Source organism: Cervus elaphus, chromosome 27 (assembly GCF_910594005.1).
Source record: "Cervus elaphus chromosome 27, mCerEla1.1, whole genome shotgun sequence".
Lineage (NCBI taxonomy): Eukaryota > Metazoa > Chordata > Mammalia > Artiodactyla > Cervidae > Cervus > Cervus elaphus.
Genome location: NC_057841.1, coordinates 44,512,622 through 44,531,564, shown reverse-complemented (window position 1 = coordinate 44,531,564; position 18,943 = coordinate 44,512,622). Strand labels below are relative to the sequence as shown.

The following is an 18,943-nucleotide window of genomic DNA, read 5'->3' as shown; positions in this document are numbered from 1 at the left end:
CCATAAATTACTGTTTTTTAATGTGTGCAGAGAGCATATCCGAGGGGTCATTAACTTTCTGAGCTCATTGGGCAGGATGTGGGGCTCATTCCACCAGTGTTTTATTGCTTGGGGGTCATGTCCCATGCTTTTGTTGCATGGTTTTGTTGCTAAGCAGGACTGCTTGGTTTTGTGGTTAAGCAAACCTGCTTTCCTGAGTAACCATTAAATTACAGGGGTCTCCCATATTTTTCTATTTACAATCCCCTAGTAGGATAGACTACACCAAAGCTTTTGACTGTGTGGATCACAACAAACTGTGGAAAATTCTTCAACAGATGGGGAAACCAGACCACCTTACTTGCCTCCTGAGAAATCTGTATGTGGGTCAAGAAGCAACAGTTAGAACTGGACATGGAACGACAGACTGGCTCCAAATTGGGAAAGGAGTACATCAAGGCTGTATATTGTCACCCTGCTTATTTAACTTACATGCAGAGTACATCATTTGAAAAGCAGGTCTGGATGAAGCACAAGCTGGAATCAAGACTGCTGGGAGAAATATCAATAACCTCAGATATGCAGATGACATCACCCGTATGGCAGAAAGTGAGGAACAACTAAAGAGCCTCTTGATGAAAGTGAAAGAAGAGAGTGAAAACATTGGCTTAAAACACAACATTCAGAAAACCAAGATCATGACATCTGGTTCCATCACTTCACGGCTAGTAAGTGGGGAAACAATGGAAATAGTGACAGACTTTATTTTCTTGGGCTCAAAAATCACTGCAGATGGTGACTGCAGCCATGAAATTAAAAGACACTTGCTCCTGGGAAGAAAAGTTATGACCCACTTAGCATATTAAAAAGCAGAGACATTACTTTGCCAACAAAGGTCCGTCTAGTCAAGGCTATGGTTTTTGCAGTAGTCATGTAAGGATGAGAGTTGGACTATAAAGCAAGTTAAGTGCTGAAGAATTGATGCTTTTGAACTGTGGTGTTGGAGAAGACTCTTGAGAGTCCCTTGGACTGCAAGGAGATCCAACCAGTTCATCCTAAAGGAAATCAGTCCTGAATATTCATTGGAAGGACTGATGCTGAAGCTGAAACTCCAATACTCTGGCCACCTGATTCGAAGAACTGACTCATTGGAAAAGACCCTGATGCTGGGAAAGATTGAAGGTGGGAGAAGGGGATGACAGAGGATGAGATGGTTGGCTGGCATCACCGACTCAATGGATATGTGTTTGAGTAAGCACCAAGAGTTGGTGATGGACAGGGAGGCCTGGTGTGCTGCAGTCCATGGGGTCGCAAAGAGGCAGACACAACTGAACAACTGAATTGAGTGGGATTAACTGGGCTTCCCTGGTGCTCAGATGGTAAAGAATGTGCCTGCTATGCGGGAGATCTGAGTTCAATCCTTGGGTTGGGAAGATCCCCTGGAGGAGGGCATGGCAACCCACTCCAGTATTCTTTCCTGGAGAATCCCCATGGACAGAGGAGCCTGGCGGGGTACAGTCCACAGGGTCGCAAAGAGTCAGACATGACTGAGCAACTAAGCACAGTAGGATTACCTATTTAACCACCTACTCCGTCCCTATCAGACTAGCTAATGGGGTGGATTAATTATTGATATTAGTCCATTTTTATACAGTAAATAAGTATACTTTTAAAAAACCATCCCTGAAAATTATCTGAAAGCAATAATTAAGTGTACACAAATTTAAGGATCTTATTCTTGGCATTACTTACTGGTTAAATGATTATGATACTCCAGTGCAAAGTGCTAAACCAGCTATGAAAAATAGTATTATAGATCAGAGGTTTACAAACTTTGTATTCTCAGGACCCTTTTACACTCTTGAAAATTATTGAGTGCTCCAAAGATACTTTGCTTATGTGTGCTACAGCTATCAAAACTTTTGAAATTAAAACTAAGAAACTTCAGAAATATTCATTATTTCACATATTATGTACTCTAAAAAAAAAAAATATGTGAGAGGAGGATGAAAAGGCAAATAAGGTATTAGAATTAAAGTAAGGATGGTTTTGAGCTCAGGAACTACCTGTCTTGGGACTCCAAGTCTTGGAACTCCAGCTTACACTTGGAGAACTAACACTGCAGATGAATATCATTGGCCCGGAAAGATATTCACGACATGTCAACGTTTTACAGCAGTGCATGTATTTAAAATGACTAGTATTTAAAACTGCATACAATTATTTCAAAAGGCCTGGAAAGAAAACTGTGGTGTAAGAAGTGGTTGTCTGTTGGTGAGATTATGAGCAATTTGTGTTTTTTCTTTGTGCTTGTCTGCATTCTCTCATGTCTTTGCTAGCATTACTTGGATAATAAGAAAAAGATAGTTATTTTAATTTGAAGATCCTCTTTGATATGCTCTAGAAGAGCAAATGTCGGTTGAGCCTCCAGGTGGCTATTTTATTTCACCAATGACCAATGCAATAGCCTCTTCGTAGGGTTTGATAGGCTTCCCAGGTGGTGCTAGTGGTAAAGAACCCACCTGCCAATGTAGGAGACATTAAGAGACTCAGGTTTGATCCCTGTATTGGGAAGATGCCCTAGAGGAGGGTGTGGTAACCCACTCAAGTATTCTTGCTTGGAGAATCCCATGGACAGACGAGCCTGGCAGGCTACACTCCTTGGGGTCACAAAGAGTCGGACACAACTGAAGCAACTTGGTGCAGCACAGGGTTCAATGATGGGGTCAGATGTCACCAATTCACCTAAGGTGATTCAATCATCTGATGTAGATGCATCAGTTGACTGTCAAACCACCACAGTGAAGAGGTTTCCTATTGCTGTTAACAAATCACTGCCTTAAAGCAACAATCCATGTTTTCTTACAGTTCTGGAAGTCCTAAACTCAGGTTAGATCAGAAGAGCTGTACTCCTTCCAGAGGCTCTCGGGGAGACTCTGTGCCCTTCTAGCTTCTAGAAGCTACCTGCATTCCCTGTCTTGTGTCCCTTTCACCATCTGCGAGGCCAGCAGTACAGCATCTTCAGGTCAATAAACCAACTTCCCTTCCACCCTCGCTCTCCCTCAATGGCCCCCCTTCTCTCTTCCTCCCTGTTTCTCAGCTCCTCTACACGTCTCTTTCTCAGACTCTCTCTCCGTCGCAAGATTCGTAACTTTATGATGTTTCCAAAGTTCCTCTTCCCATGTAAATTGACATGCACAGCTCTTAGGGATTAGGATGTGGGCATCTTCGTGGGTGGGGTGGGTGGAGGCAGTGAAGCTAGGGGAGGGGGAAGTTGTCTTGCCCAGTATAGAAGGATAACAAGGACAACTGTAGCTTCTTACCTCTGGGTCTCTCCTCACTCCAGCCAATACACCCCAGGAGACAGAGAGCAAAAGGGTCACCAAGGCACAGTGCTGGGTGCCCCGGGTAAGCACTCCAGTTAGTCTGGAGTCTCCACTTTGGAGCTTCCTTACAGGAGCGTGGGCAGATCACCCAGTCCAGCCCATGGGAGGAGGAAGCTGGGCTTGCCTGGAGGAGGCATCCAGCCTGTGCACCACACAGCCCAGTGGAGACAGGAAAACCACTCTGTGTCCTGGAACTGGCCAAGTGCCCCAGGCTGGGTACTCCAGTTTGGAATCCACCACTCCCCTCTTCATGCTTTGCACCCAAGAGACTCAGCTGAATTTGCGTATTTGATTTACAGATCTAAAGGGAGCCAGTCTACCAGCTTCTCAGCTGCCCTGTGGGGGTAAGATTTAGGGATGGAAGGCCCTTTGGGGAGAAGCCTCCTTCCCCCATCCTCGCCCTGCTCTTCCCTCCCTGCTTTGTGGTGGGAATTACCACAAAGCTTTCAGAAGAAAACACTGAGTTCCAAAGGCCTCTCAACTCTTCCTGTTTTAAACATAAAGAAATGTAGAAAATCTTGAGGCTATATATATAAACTCAAAATGGATTAAAGATCTAAATGTAAGACCAGAAACTATAAAACTCTTAGAGGAGAACATAGGCAAAACACTCTCCAACATAAATCACAGCAGGATCCTCTATGACCCACCTCCCAGAATATTGGAAATAAAAGCAAAAGTAAACAAATGGGACCTAATGAAACTTGAAAGCTTCTGCACTACAAAGGAAACTATAAGCAAGGTGAGAAGACAGCCCTCAGATTGGGAGAAAATAATAGCAAACGAAGCAACAGACAAAGGATTAATCTCAAAAATATACAAGCAACACCTGCAGCTCAATTCCAGAAAAATAAATGACCCAATCAAAAAATGGGCCAAAGAACTAAACAGACATTTCTCCAAAGACGACATACAGATGGCTAACAAACACATGAAAAGATGCTCAACATCACTCATCATCAGAGAAATGCAAATCAAAACCACAATGAGGTACCATTACATGCCAGTCAGGATGGCTGCTATACAAAAGTCTACAAGCAATAAATGCTGGAGAGGGTGTGGAGAAAAGGGAACCCTCTTACACTGTTGGTGGGAATTGCAAACTAGTACAGCCACTATGGAGAACAGTGTGGAGATTTCTTAAAAAACTGGAAATAGAACTGCCACATGACCCAGCAATCCCACTCCTGGGCATACACACTGAGGAAACCAGATCTGAAAGAGACACGTGCACCCCAATGTTCATCGCAGCACTGTTTATAACAGCCAGGACATGGAAGCAACCTAGATGCCCATCAGCAGATGAATGGATAAGGAAGCTATGGTACATATACACCATGAAATATTACTCAGCCATTAAAAGAATTCATTTGAATCAGTTCTATTTTGTTTCAAGTTCTTAAGATCCTCCTAATTCCCTCTGTGATGTACGGCTGTGAATCCACCAGGCAGGACGCCCAAGGGAGCTCTTCCAAGGCTCAGGACCCAGCAAACCTCTGGGGAAGCTGCTGGCCCACCTGCAGGGAGAAAATGCTGTTTTGGCAGAAGATGTTTGTACAGCACTATCAAGGGCTATTGAGAGATTTACAAATCATTCTGGAAAGCTCCTAAGGCCTCTCAAATCATGAGTAAACACTACTCATGGCTCACTCTTGCCTACCAGATGAGGTCCAAACTCTGTAGCTTCTTTAAAATACTTTTTTCAACTGTTTCCTTTTTTTCTGATTACAGAAAATTTAAAAATTATGGAACCTCATGCTCACCCCTGGCCATTTTAGCCTCTGGAGATTGCACCTTGTTTTATGTATATTCCTTCTTTTTTAAGTCACATGTAGTGACATGCTTGTGAAAAATGAAATGATGCTAAGAATACTTCACTGCAACATGCTTTTTCCCACCTGGCATATCTAGAACATCTTTTCATGCTACTAAATGTAGATCTTTTTTAGAGGTTATACAAATACTCTCCATAAAGCCAAGGTGGTCTATTTGCATTCTTCATTCTTTTCCACTCCTGTATCCTGCACATTTTTCCTTTGGCTTTGGACAGGATTTTTTTCCTTGTTGCATAAACCCTATCCACTTTTTTTCTAAGTTTATTTTATTGGAGCATAGTTGATTTACAAAGTTGTGTTTCAGGTGTACAACAAAGTGATTCAGTTATACATATTATTAATATCCACATTTTTCAGACTTCTCTACTATAGGCTATTACAGGATATTGGCTCTAGCTTCCTGTATGCTACAGTAGGTCTCTGTTGTTTATTCATTCTATATATAATAGTTTGTACCTGCTAATCCCAAACTTAGTCCATCCCTCCCGAACCCTCTCCCCCTTGGCAACCACAAGTGTGTTCTCTACACCTGTGAGTCTGTAGCTAAGTTCACTTGTGTCGTATGTTAGATTCCACATATAAATGATATGGTATTTGTCTTTCTCTTTCTTACTTTACTTAGTATGAGCAGTCTTCATTGTCTGGAAACCTTGCTTCCACTCTGAAACTCATGGGTATGAAGTGAGAGGCGAATGGTTCCGGGGCAGGTAAGAGGGGACCTAAGACTGTATCACAGCTGTGCTGATGTTTTATCCCATGGGGAGACACAGCAATTCTGAGACAAGAGTTCTTTCGAGACTGAGCTGGGGAGGGCTAAACACAACAAAATAATTAAAATAACAATAAAACCAACCCACGCCAAAAAACCCACAGGAAGGCAGTTGGTTTCCTACTTTTACCTGCTTGCCAGCATCTGCTTGTTCACTCCCTTGCAATTAGTGTTGTTTTTGGACTTTTGTCTACTTCTCTGTCTGAAATGGAGCACGACCCTATGGTCCTTGTCCCCCATGTCCTCTGCCTGCCTTCTGTCTGTGGAAAAACTAGCCAAGAAATAAGTTAATCAGAGAAATGAGAATATGCAGAAACAAGGAAAACAGTTAAGAGAAACCAAATAATAATAGTTTAGTCATTAAGCAGTCAAGGACCTTTGGTTCCTCCTCCAGGGCTACAGATAATATTCTGAGCTATATCCTGCGAGCTGTCTTATAGGTACTGAAACCCCCACCAGGTAGAAGTTAAACTGTATGACGACCTGACTGACCATAACCATGACATAGCTGCCACAATTCCTAGAACTGGCCTCAAGGAAATGGGAACAAACTGACCATGGAATTGAAGACTAGCTATCACTGATGACCAATTTCAAGGTGACTATCAGAGTTGTGCTGTTTCTGCACATAGCCCCCACCCTCAGCCTATACACGCTCTAGCCCACTGATGGTCAGAGGAAAGAGTGGGCCTTTGGACAGAAGTCTATCCTCCCCTCAAGTTGTCAGCACCCAAAATAAAGCAAGCTTTTGCCTCTTTATTACCTTCTGAGCAGGGAGCAGCTGGGCCCCACTTATGGTTACATGTTGGGAGTACACTTTTATTTTTTCAGTTCTACCCCTTTATTGCTACCAGCCCATCTCCCTCCACCCTCGTGCACACATGCTCAGTCATGTAATCCCATGGACTTCAGCCCGCCAGACTCCTCTGTCCATGGACTTTTCCAGGCAAGAATACTAGAGTGGGTTGCCATTTCCTTCTCCAGGGAGTACACTTTTAATTAAGATGTTTCTTCATGAAACTTCCACCACCTAACTTACTTCTAAGAGCCAGAGCTTCTTGGTGCTTTCTGGAGGACAAACTGCTCCTTCCACCATATCCAGCCTGTGGTGTCACTTGTTCAGGGAACCAGATGGCTTTAACAGGGCTTCCATCTGAAGTATCTCCGATTAGACTGTACCGTTCAAGATTTTCTGCTCTCTGCCCTTCAACAATGGCTTCAGCTTTTTGCCTTCAAGCCTGTCAAACTTTTCAGGTTCTGAGGTTTTTCTTTCTTTCCTTCAAGCTCTTTAAAATACAGATGTCATATTCATCCCTTTTGTTTTTAAATATCATTCCCATCTCACAAAGCATGTTGCTGTGATTATCTTTCCCTTTTAGGAAAACAGAATTTTTGTATTCTCCAAATATTCCAGTTGGGATGGTTACACAGTAGTTTAATTAAAGCATTTTGAGATAGTTAAAAATATACTACTATAATTTATTTTAGCAAAACTGCTTACATAAGAATGTTCGCAATGATACAACATTGTGCCTTAAATCCCTATCACTAAAACCTAAATGCATGGATATTCACACATTCCTTAAATTCTTATGGACATTAATAAAGACCTGACAAAGGATTTGTGTGCAGAATAAAAACTTCCTATAAATCAATCAGTAATAAAAAGACAATACAATGAACACTTGAGGACTTTTCACACAATAAAACATACAAATGGCCACTAAACATATTAGTAATGTTCAAACTCCCTAATCATCAGAGAAATGCAAATTGAAAGAACAGGAAGATACCACTACATATCCCTCAAAACTGCTAAAACTGAAGACTGACAAGTCAGTCTTTCCAAATGTACTTTTTCACTGTTTAAATGCTAATGCTTAAACTCTAACCTTTTTAGCCATCTAATTAGGAATTATTTAAATTTTAAGGTTTGAAAAGGATTTTTTTTTTTTATAGTAGCAATTGAAAAGGATTTTTTAAGAAGTTGTGAAAATGCTTTTTTTCCAAAAATACAAGAAGAAAAGACTACCTCATGAATTTTAAAAAGTCAATTTCCCCTACATAAAATTTTGGGCTTTTATGTGTCAAAGATAGGATAAAAAATATTAACTTTTTGGATAGCTAAATATATACTTAGCATTGCTCAATTTCTAGAGTAACTGTCTTATTCTTCAGTCTGCTAAAATGAGCTTCAAGGGGTCTTTGCTTGAGATTTTTAAAGTTAAGTCTGCAGCATGTCTAACATGTAAAATTCATTTTTGAGACCTCACCTCATTACTGAGTAGACAAGGCTAATTTTTGCCTTAGAAAAAGGTTGTTTCCCAACAAATGAGTATTTTACCATTTTGCCACCTGCTCAAGTAAACACTGGTGTTGGGCTTGGAGTCATGTGGGAGTGGAAAAGTAAAAAAAAATAAATCACTTATCACACATTTCACTCTTATTTTTTCTATAAAAATATAACTCTTTATTAAATAACATGCACAAATATCAACTAGTCATTTATTAAACAGATATGATTTAGAACAAGATTTAAAGAAATACAAATCCTTAGGTACAATTTAGTATCTTGTTCATGATATTTGAATAGTTAAAAAAAAAATCACTGATTAAACTAACCATCATTTATTTCTTTTAGAATCCTATATCATTTTAGGCATAGACTTCATTCCAAGTTTTTTTCTAGCATTTCAGAGCTTCAGAATATCTTTAATATCAAGAGCCCTTAACTACTTACTTAAGTATAAATTCCTCCAGAGAAGGCATTCACTTTTTTTTTCCTAAGCTATTCCAATTAGCTTTGAGTCACTTTACAGAGGAAATCTGCAGAAGCAGAATCATGGCAGACAGGCTCCAGCAACTTGAGGTACCGTTGAAGAGGGAGAGAACTGTGGTTAGTACTAAGACGCTGGGGTGACTAAAAAACGCCAGATTTCTGCTTGCTTGGTTTTTCTCTTCTGCAGCTTGTTCTGTTTGGCCAAACAGTGATTTTTTTTTTTTTTTTCCGCGTCCCCCATCTCTGGTTGAACCATCAGAACAAAATGCTGTATGAACTTCCCCTTCTCGTGTTTTCTGTGACTTCAATGCTCAGTAATCTGGTTTTTTTACTTTTAGGCAAAAGTATAAACAAAATTTGCATTAATTTTTTCATATTAAAAAGTATTGCTTTTATAAATTAGCTTTTAATGTTCCCAGCCTTAATAAACTTAACTTCAACAAAACCAGTGCTTTAAAATCTACCCTGCCTTTCTTGGCCTCATTTATCCAATAAAAAAGGCCAAAATCTTTCATCTAAATTTCTAAAGACTACTACATCCAATCTTTATAATAAAGTCCTTGCACTGTGTATTTTTCACATGTGCTGCTTTATTGCGCATGCCAAGTACAGTATGAATTAAAATATAAACTGAAGTAAAAATTCAAAACCCCTAAGCTTAATATATACCTTTGCACTCAAAAACTTCAATTTACATTCTTTCCCATTAGCTGGGACTTCCAACTTGTTAGCTGAATTTAAATCACTTTATTCCTTATATATTTTCTTTACTTCTATTGGAATAAAAAACATCCATTATTATTTTATAATTCAAGAAGGTATGACGGAAAGTTCTGTAAATTTTATTTCATGTACTTATGATCAATTTTACATATAACCTAATTTTCTTTCCGAAAATGTTTAATAAGTTTAGCAGCAGGTTTCAAATCTGAAATATTCCTGAACATTTGACATCATGTTATAGCAGAAACTGGACTTTTTCTATGTATATTGCTAATTATTTTACTAAAAAACAGCATACCAAATCTTACTTTAATTATAAAATTCTGAAAAGTATGTTTTGCTTCTTGATACAAGGAAAAAATACAACATATTAATTTTTCATAAACATTGCAGAGGTCAATAGGAATATGTCCATTGCTTTTACTTATTGTGACTACCAAGGATTTCTTTCTTGAGTATTCAGTTTTTATTTAAAAGTGCAAAGGTTATTAAGCTTAAAACATTATATTTGAGCAATGTAAAAAAGTTTACAATGATTTAACATGACCAATAAAATTTATTAAACATATTTACATATATTCACAGATTCTTTCATACTTGAGTATTAAAATAGACATTTACAATTTCAGAATTTTCATTCAAAGGCATTTTTTTGGGGGAGGGAGGAGAATAGGCTCTATCGTGAGATGAAGAAAGAGCTGTTTCTTTGCATGACTAATTCTAAATAAAATGTCCAACATAGTAAGTCAAAGGTCCTACCCTGGGAGACTGGTATGAAACACCTTACACTACCGCCAGGCATCACTGTGGAGAGGGTTAAATTATAGGAAGCATGCAGCTAAGTCACAGTCTCTACAATTCTGTGATGGTAACAAGCTAACGCAGACACGCATGCCTTATTTAAAGGTCCTGCTACCTCAACACACTATCACTACACTCCATACCATACAAACTACAACTTTGGTCCAATAAAACATTAGACAAAACAGTTTTACAATTATCTCTTTGTATATGTTTTGACTACCAATCCCTTTGTATACATTTTGACCATTAATTACAAGATTTACATCTGCACAATATGTATAAAATAAGTTATTAAAAAGGAAGACAATATTAAAACTTTCGAAAAGAAAGCTATACAATTAACTTACAGATAAAATAAACTGAAGAAATTTTGTGCCAAGTTTTCCTTCCACATTAGAAACTATTTGGTAGGAACTGCGCCTTTTAGTTTGTTGATCTATTTCAGCAGACCGTGACAGAACCTGAACACCCGCAGTCACCTCGTACAGAGCGCTAACAGCTTCCAGCGCCATTAGCAGCCCCCTCTGCTCCCTACTCAACTATGACATCTGCCAACGGGCTCCAATGTGAGTCACATTCCACCAATATAAATAGTAGTTTTCAGTTAGAAACTGCTTGGATCTAAGATCCAAAATAATTCTTTTCATTTTTAATAAAATGACAGTGTTTACTACATCACCAACTTTAGTTGAACTTTACTAATAATTGTGAAGGCATAATATTGTATTTTTGTCAAAAGGCAGCATTCCACAGCACAACACTCTTGAGCCTCATTTGTTTAAGATACCACCAGGAAGTAACGGCTGCTATATAGGAGTCAATTCAAAGTCATCGTTAACATCAACCAGGGGAACGTAAAACTCCTGAATTTCATAGATGCTGATAGATTTATAGGTGGCAGGATCAAGTTCCTGGAGTTTGAGCTGCCATTCTAACCTCTGGACGGCATTTAAAGCTGCAGCTTCATGCTGTTGCCTCATTAAAAGACAGGTCTATTTAAGAGAAGAGAAGAATTAATTATTTATTAAAAACTGCTTTGTTTAAAAATTAATCTCATGCATTGTTTCTTTAGGGAGCAAGATGGATATACTAGGGTATGTGAAGTTTCTGAGTTACGTCCATTTATGGTTTACACTCTGTCTGTATCGATATCCATACACCAAATCCTTCTGGGCCTGTGATTTCACACTCATCTAACAGACTTCAATTTGAAACTGTTCTTTTGAGCAATAAAATTTCAAGTTATCAGAAGAATTATGAAAATCTAAGGAAGAGTGATTTTTTAAAATAATTGAAGCCAAACAATTTTCTTTATAGACTATTGGCAAAATAATATTTCTTGTCTTCCTGTTCTCCCCCTCCTCTTGTACAAAGGATAACAAGCACGAAGACCCACTTTAGAAACAGCTTTTTCTGTGGCAGCTGCACCTTTGATACTGAATTGAATTCAAAAAATGGCAGGGGGGGGTCCTTTTCTTCATTTATCTTCCAAAGTATGACCAGCGTGAGGATTCACAGCTTACCATCTTTCGTCACCTAACCACTCCTCTATCACACAGCAACAGTTTCTGTTGATGAAGGGGAAGCATCCAGTTAAAGTAAACTTCTAAACATACATACCTTTAATTTGTCGAATTTATCATCCACATCTTGTAACCAAGACATGAACTGTCTTGCATTAAAGCGATCCCTCACAGAAGTTTTACTGTCATCAGACTGAAACAGAGTATTAAAATAGTTGGATATTACAAAATAAAATAACCTACTTTAAAAAATCTATATGCCATTTTATCTTTTTATAGTATATTCTACTTTTAAAGGAATGATGAAAGTATATTTCAAAGAAAGATAACATCTAACCTGAGTATTTAAAAAGGCTGATAAAATATTTCCATACTGAGCTGATTAGTTAGTTATTAGAATTATTAGGATGTTGGGTTTAGTAATTAAAGAGAACCCTACTGCTCTGTGAGTCAAAAACGTCTCAAAAAGGCATGTCATATGATGTATTACATGCCTGTGACCTTATTAACATATAACTGATCATGAAACTCATTTTAACATGACAGTTGGCTCAGACCTGGTAAAGAATCTGCCTGCAACTCAGGAGACTTGGGTTTGATCCCTGGGTGGGGAAGACCACTGGAGAAGGTAATGTCAACCCACTCCAGTATTCTTGCTTGGGAAGAATGGCCAGAGGAGTCTGGAGTGCTGCAATCCATGGGGTCGCAAAGAGTTGGACACAAGTGAGCTACTAACACTGTTACTTACCACATGTTGGGAGTAAACAATGAGGTGGCAGACAGGGCTTTGGGGCAGACATTTCTCCCAGGACCCAGTCCTTTTGTAGGACCTATTCTCTGGAGAGTTTATAAGGAAATCCTACACCGACTCTTAATAATACCAGTTTTGGTATTTCGTTAAGATAGGCAATATTCAAATGTCAGCTTTGTATCCTATTGTGTAATCTCAAACTGATTCTATACTCCTTCAATTTTCTATTCTGTAAATGGGGTTAAGAGCATCTCTTTATATCTTGTTTGAGAATTGACTTGTGAAGGCCTTGTTCTAATGCCCTGGCAACAGGCAGCTGCCTCCATGACTGCCCTGCCCAGCTTGACCACCAGCACCGCCACAGGGGTATCCAGGCCTCACGCAGCCCCACTACCACACTGCCCACATTCTGAGCTGTGACCACTTTTGCCCTGGTCTTCAGGAAAGATGTGTTGACTATTTTAAATTTTATCATTCAATCCTTCTTAATATTACAAGTTTATCTGGAAAATGAAGAGGTCTGATAAGAGAACAGCCTACCCAAGGAAGTGGACTTGTTCCTTAGACCCTCTGCAGCTCTGGACAAGCCTGCTCCTCAGTCGAGAGAGACTGTGTATCAACTGTAAGGCCAGCCATACAAGGACAACAGGCCCACAGTCGTTCTCAAGACGATGACTACGTTCTGTTGACTGTGGCATGATCCTTTTTAGCCTCTGATCAGTCTGGGTTTACTAGGAAAATTCACTTTTCAGAAATTCTCTTTATGACCTGTCTGGGACTCCTTTTTTTCTTTTTAAAAAGATGAGAAAAATAAAGCCCAGAAAGAACTAAGTAATTTTCTCTATAGTATACCGCATATACTTTGTTTCTCTATGGTTGGCCTGATTTAATACAGCATTTCCCGGGACTTCCCTGGTGGTACAGTGGATAAGAATCTGCCTGCCAATTCAAGGTACATAGGTTTGATCCCTGGTCCAGGAAGATCCCACAGGCTGCAGAGCAACTTAGCCCTTGAACCGCAACTACTGAAGTCCATTTGCCTAGAGCCCATGCTCTTCAACAAGAGAAGCTCCTGCCATGAGAAGCCTGTGCACTGCAACTAGAGAGTAGCCCCCACTCTCCTCACTACAGAAAGCCTGTACATAGCAATGAAGACCCAGTGCAGCCAAATAAATAACTGACTTTTTTAAAAAACCCAGCATTTCCTAGTCTTTTTTGGTGATAATCCTTCATTGTCTTGTGTTTATACTTTTATATTCTCTTATGACGGGTGAATTTCATTCTGGTTTATGAACCACAAAAAAATTCTGACTGATGTCTGGTTCTGGATTCCTGAAATTTATATGTGGCAGTTCATGTTTTCAAACTACAGCTACAGTTTCCCATAGTTCTTTTAATTTATCCCAACAACACCCAAGATCCAAATAAAGCCTGGCCCTCTCTCAGCACTGACTCAACCCGGGTTCCACCTGACAATTTTTTTTAGCTTTCAGCTTTAAGCTTCCCAGTTGCTCGAAGGTCAGGGTCGGGGTATAAAATCCATGACAGACACAACTCACAAGTTATCTATAAAATGACGCTATCTTAAACACACACGTATCTGTTCTGTAATTGTCTTGATTTAATGACGTTCAGAGGGCCAGGTGATCTGGAAGTGCTTCACTCATTTTCGCCTTTGTTGTGCTTTACTGACTGCTGAACTCAAGTTTGTCCTGAAGATAGCAACTACCAGAGGCGCTGCTGTCCTGGGGGCACTGAGGCAGCAGGGAGACCTTACCTGGGCATCCAGGGGCACGCTGTACACTTCCGCATCCAGGAGAACCGTGCATGCACTGAATGGCAGTGTCTGATTTGCCAGTGTCCTTGCAGCTCTGTAATGAACCCGAAGAACCTCCTGTTCATTGGATACAATGAGTTTTTCCTAGTTGAACGAAGAATTAAAAAAAAAACCTCTTCAACCACTTGTTTTTCAAAAAAAAAAAATCAACTTAAAATGTTAAAAGAACTTGAATCTCAGAGCAGTTTCTCCTTCATAGTAAGGCTGATAAATTTGAGAACTCAGAATTCTAAAAGTAAAGTTTCTTTCCAGAATTGGCAGTCTCTTTTTAAAAATGATCTTTTGAAAGTGTACAATGATGGCTTTCATTAATGATATATAGTCATCTACTGGTATCTGTGGGGGATGGGTTCCAGGACCCTTGTGGATACCAAAATTCATGGATGTGCAAGTCCCTTATATAAAACGGCATCATATTTGCATATAACCTACACACATACTCCCATATACTTAAAATCATCTCTAGATTACTTTACAATACCTAAGACAATGTAAATGCTAGGTAAATTTGCCAATATGTGGCAAAATCAAGTTTTGCTTTTTAAAACTTTCTGGAATTTTTTTCTTGAGTATTTTGATCCACAGTTGGTTGACTCCATGAATATGGAACCTGTGGATATGGCAGGCTGACTGTATTTACCAAGATGTTCAATTGTCACCACTTAACTCCAGGATATTTTTGTCACCCCAGGAAGAAATACCTGGGCCCACCAGCGGTCACTCTGCATTCCCCTTCTGCCCCTGGCAACCTTAACTCTACTTCTGGTCTCTATGAGTTTACTTGTTATGAACAGTTCATACAGGTGGAATCAAACTGTGTGGTCTTTTGTGACTGGCTTCTTTCGTGTCACATGTTTTCCAGGTTCATCTGTGTTGTAGCACACATCACTTCCATTCATTTTTACATTTTATTTATCTATTCATCAGTTGATGGCTCCTTTGGGACATAGTGAATAAGGCTGCTATGAACATTCATGCTCAATTCTTTGTTTGAATGTGTCTTTTTATTTCTCTTGGGTAAATAACTACGAGTGGGATTGCTGGGTCATATGGTAGGTTTATGTTTAATTTGTTGACAAACTGCCAAAATGTATTCAACAGCAAACTCCGGGAGTTGGTGATGGACAGGGAGGCCTGGCGTGCTACAGTCCACAGGGTCACAAAGAGTTGGACACGACTGAGCGACTGAACTGATTCAACAGCAGTTGTGTCATTTTATGTTCTTGCCAGCAAGGTAGAAGATTCCAGTTTTTCAAACCCTTGCCAACATTTGTTATTATCTGTCTTTTTATTATATGCATTCTAAGTGTTCTGAAGTGGTACCCCATCGTGGTGGCATGGTGGAGGCTTCTCTTCTGTAACAGCAAGGCGTTTGTAACATGGCTACATGCATAGATGAAATATACCACAAGCTTGTGGCTGAAACAGCTACTGATGTGGGTTATATGACCTAACTCCTTTCTGCTAACAAACTGTTCACTGATGTGGGTCATGCACAGTGTTGTAAGTTGTTTGAGTGAGTCTTTATTTGCTTTTCTCTTTGTAATACTATAACTTTATTTCGTTCATTTACAAACATTATTCTGAGCAAAGGTTTTATATAGGAATCCATGGCACAAAAAAGGTTAAGAACCTCTACCTTAGGGAATCAATCATGAATGAAGAAATTACATACAATGTTTTGCTTGTATAAGAATCTACGTGTATGTCTGTAAAGAAGGGTCATAGCTTATATCACATTTTCAGAAAGTCCCTGACTGTCCAAGAAGAGATATAGAAGGTAATTTTTTATTTTTATCAATCTAAGTTACTTTGACGATTTCTATAAATAATTAGATAGGTTTGTTCTCTTGTCATTTCATGACAAAACTAACCACCAGAAACTGGAATACTAAAGCAGACCTAAAGGGACCAAGGAGCGCAGCCTTAGTATGATTCTGCACCATGGCAGCTGGTACCAAGCAACAATCTCAGAACCTGGAAATCTGTATGTCTATACAGGAATTCACTGCTACCGGCCTGTAGATCTGGCAAATGACACAGAAATTTTAAGAGGTTTCTGTATATCAAATAAATCCTGAACATAAATTGTAACATAGGAACAGCTACCCAAAAACAGGCTTAAAAATTCTCCATCTTATTGCAGAAGAACGAAGATAAAATCAAGCCATTTCCCAAAATGGTTCTAAATAAGGAAGATTCACTAATAAAAAACTGTAGGCCATCATAATCTACTGTTAAAAGTTATTTTTTGCATAAGTGAATTTAAACATTTCTTACCCTTTCAATACTGTGCTGCAAACGTAGTTTCATCCTGACAACTTCCTGTTGTCGAAAAAGCTCTTTAAGTGGATCTGACAGTGAAGGTGGGGGTGTAATCTAATTAAAAAAATAAAGAGTTGAAAATATTAGATTTCATTTACAATAATCAGCTAATCCTATAAAATTAAACCTTTTTAGTGCAGAACGTAATGCAAACATAAATTCTTATGTTCTTTGAATTAAATAATACAGTAAGTAACAATTTCACAACTGGTTGTTACTTTTCAACTCTTTGAAAGAAAGCAAAACATTTCAGAAAACGTACACATTTTACTTTTGAGGCCACAGCAAATCCCAAACAGCAAATCAGGATGGAGGGAGCTGTTTACCGCAGAGACACGTTTTAGAGTGTCCGTATGTGACAGCTCACAGACAGGGAAGAAGGAGTAACAAACACACAAAAACACTGAACAAACAGTCCAAAAGAGGATGGCAGTCTGAGTGTACAAGTAAGTAAACTCTCTCTGCAGACATGATAAAATCCAAACACAAAACTGCAGAGTCTTGTATTTAGTGAGTTAACTTTTATAAAAATAGATGAAACTGTCTTCTAACAGAGTTGTGGTTTTCAAACTTCATTACAAATGTGATACCTCACTTTGTCTATCCATTCTCCAAAGAGCTTACAGTTAGTTCACCTCTGATTTGATTATCATGAACTGTGCTTTTTGATAGATGCTGGAGCTTAAGAAAGCTGACTCACTCTCAAGCGTTAATACAGAGAGACATCCAAGTATGGCAGTAACTGTCTGTGACCCATGCATATTCTTCCTCTGCCCCCAGCTTTTAATAACTGTCAACATACTAGAGTGAAGAAACAAAGTTTTCTCAGAACATCCTGGCACAAAGCAGTAACTTTGGGGGACTCTTCTGGCAGGGGCACAAGGAGATACTGACGTGCAGCTGCAGGGACAGTGTAGCACTATACCTGAAACACTTGCCAAAGATGCAGAACTGGACCTAATCAAGACTCTATTTATAAACAGTAGACAGTTTAACACCACTAGGATTCAATCAGTTGAGTCAATGCAGAATATTCTATAAAACAACTTATTGGGGCTGATTTTTCAGGTCTCTAATTATACATTTGATTTGTGTCTTAAAACTTCTTTAAATTTAGTAAGAGGCAAGAGTACAGTTTGGTGCTATTATTTCAGTTTTGAAAAATCACACAGGCATCCTTCAAGTGGCACAGGGAAAACACCTCCTCCTTTAAGACTGGAGTGTCAGAGAAGGCTTCTCTACGAGGGTCATGCCCGAGCTCCACCTTAAAGGAAGAGCCAGAGTAAAGAGTTCAGAGAAGTAAGTTGTGGGGGAAAAGAAAGAGAAAGCAGGGAGGGAGCTAATTCGCACAGGAGAGAACAGTATGATCACCTGCTGAGACAAGCAGTCTGGTGTCAGGAGGCACCTGCAGGCAGGCCTGAGCTCTGGAGCATCGAGTGTGACAGCAGAGAGGGCAGGATGGGGAGAGCAGCAGGGCCCAGCGCTACAGGCTGTAGTCTACCCTGCACACAGTGCTTCTCCAGGCATGACTCACAACGCTGGGGCCACAAACGTGGTTTACAGGAAATGGCCCCGAACAAGTGAGGTTGGGAAATACTGTGTGTGTGTATCTATACACACACACACACAAATATACTTATTTACATATCTCATAATTAACAAATTAAATTTTAATAGTTTTAGAAATCCTACAGTGAAGAAATCTATTTTTTGATTAATGATGTTTCCCAAACTTATTTGGTCATGAAAAACACCCCTCTTTCCCCACTGAAGAAGGTATTTAATTAACATGCTGTGGAACACATATTATGTGTAACACATTGGGGTAAATTTTGTATGTAATAGGGAACCAGGGAAAGGTCTTAACAGCTCACAGCTGTACTGGAGAACAGCTATTAGGAGGACGTGACTGTAAGCAAGGAACGAAGGAAGCAGGTCACTGCTGCACTGGTGTGAGACGGGGAGGCAGTGAAAGGGATGTGGTCTAAAATGTTGGTGACTGACTGAGGATAAAAAAGAGGGAGCAGCTGAGGACTCGCAGGTCCTTCAGCACTAGGACTGGATGGCTGCTAACAGAGACCACAAGAGGGGACCCAAGGAGAGAGAAGCAGGTTGGGGCAAGTTCAGTGCTGAAACGTTGAGCAGACCAGCTAGTATAAAAGAAGCCAAGGAGGGAGGTTTGTGCAGAATATATAAATCTGGGAATTCTCAAAATACATCCATCTGTAGAGA

The 18,943-nt window shown here is 39.5% G+C and overlaps 1 protein-coding gene across 5 annotated transcripts in view; it reads right to left on the bottom strand.

Moving 5' to 3' along the window:
- Nucleotides 1–8,400: 8,400 nt before the first annotated feature.
- The window catches only part of ANKRD12 (ankyrin repeat domain 12), a 93,559-nt gene continuing 83,016 nt past the window's right edge, over nt 8,401–18,943 (bottom strand). For 4 of the 5 annotated variants that reach the window (XM_043889387.1, XM_043889388.1, XM_043889389.1 and 1 more), the window contains 4 exons: nt 16,667–16,765; nt 14,327–14,470; nt 11,896–11,991; nt 8,401–11,267 (listed from right to left, as the gene is read on the bottom strand). In XM_043889387.1, coding sequence (XP_043745322.1) covers nt 11,082–11,267; nt 11,896–11,991; nt 14,327–14,470; nt 16,667–16,765 — 525 coding nt within the window. In that variant the 3' untranslated portion in view covers nt 8,401–11,081. Of the gene's footprint in view, nt 11,268–11,543; nt 11,844–11,895; nt 11,992–14,326; nt 14,471–16,666; nt 16,766–18,943 lie in introns of those variants that run through there. The other variant, XM_043889390.1, reaches the window with a different exon arrangement.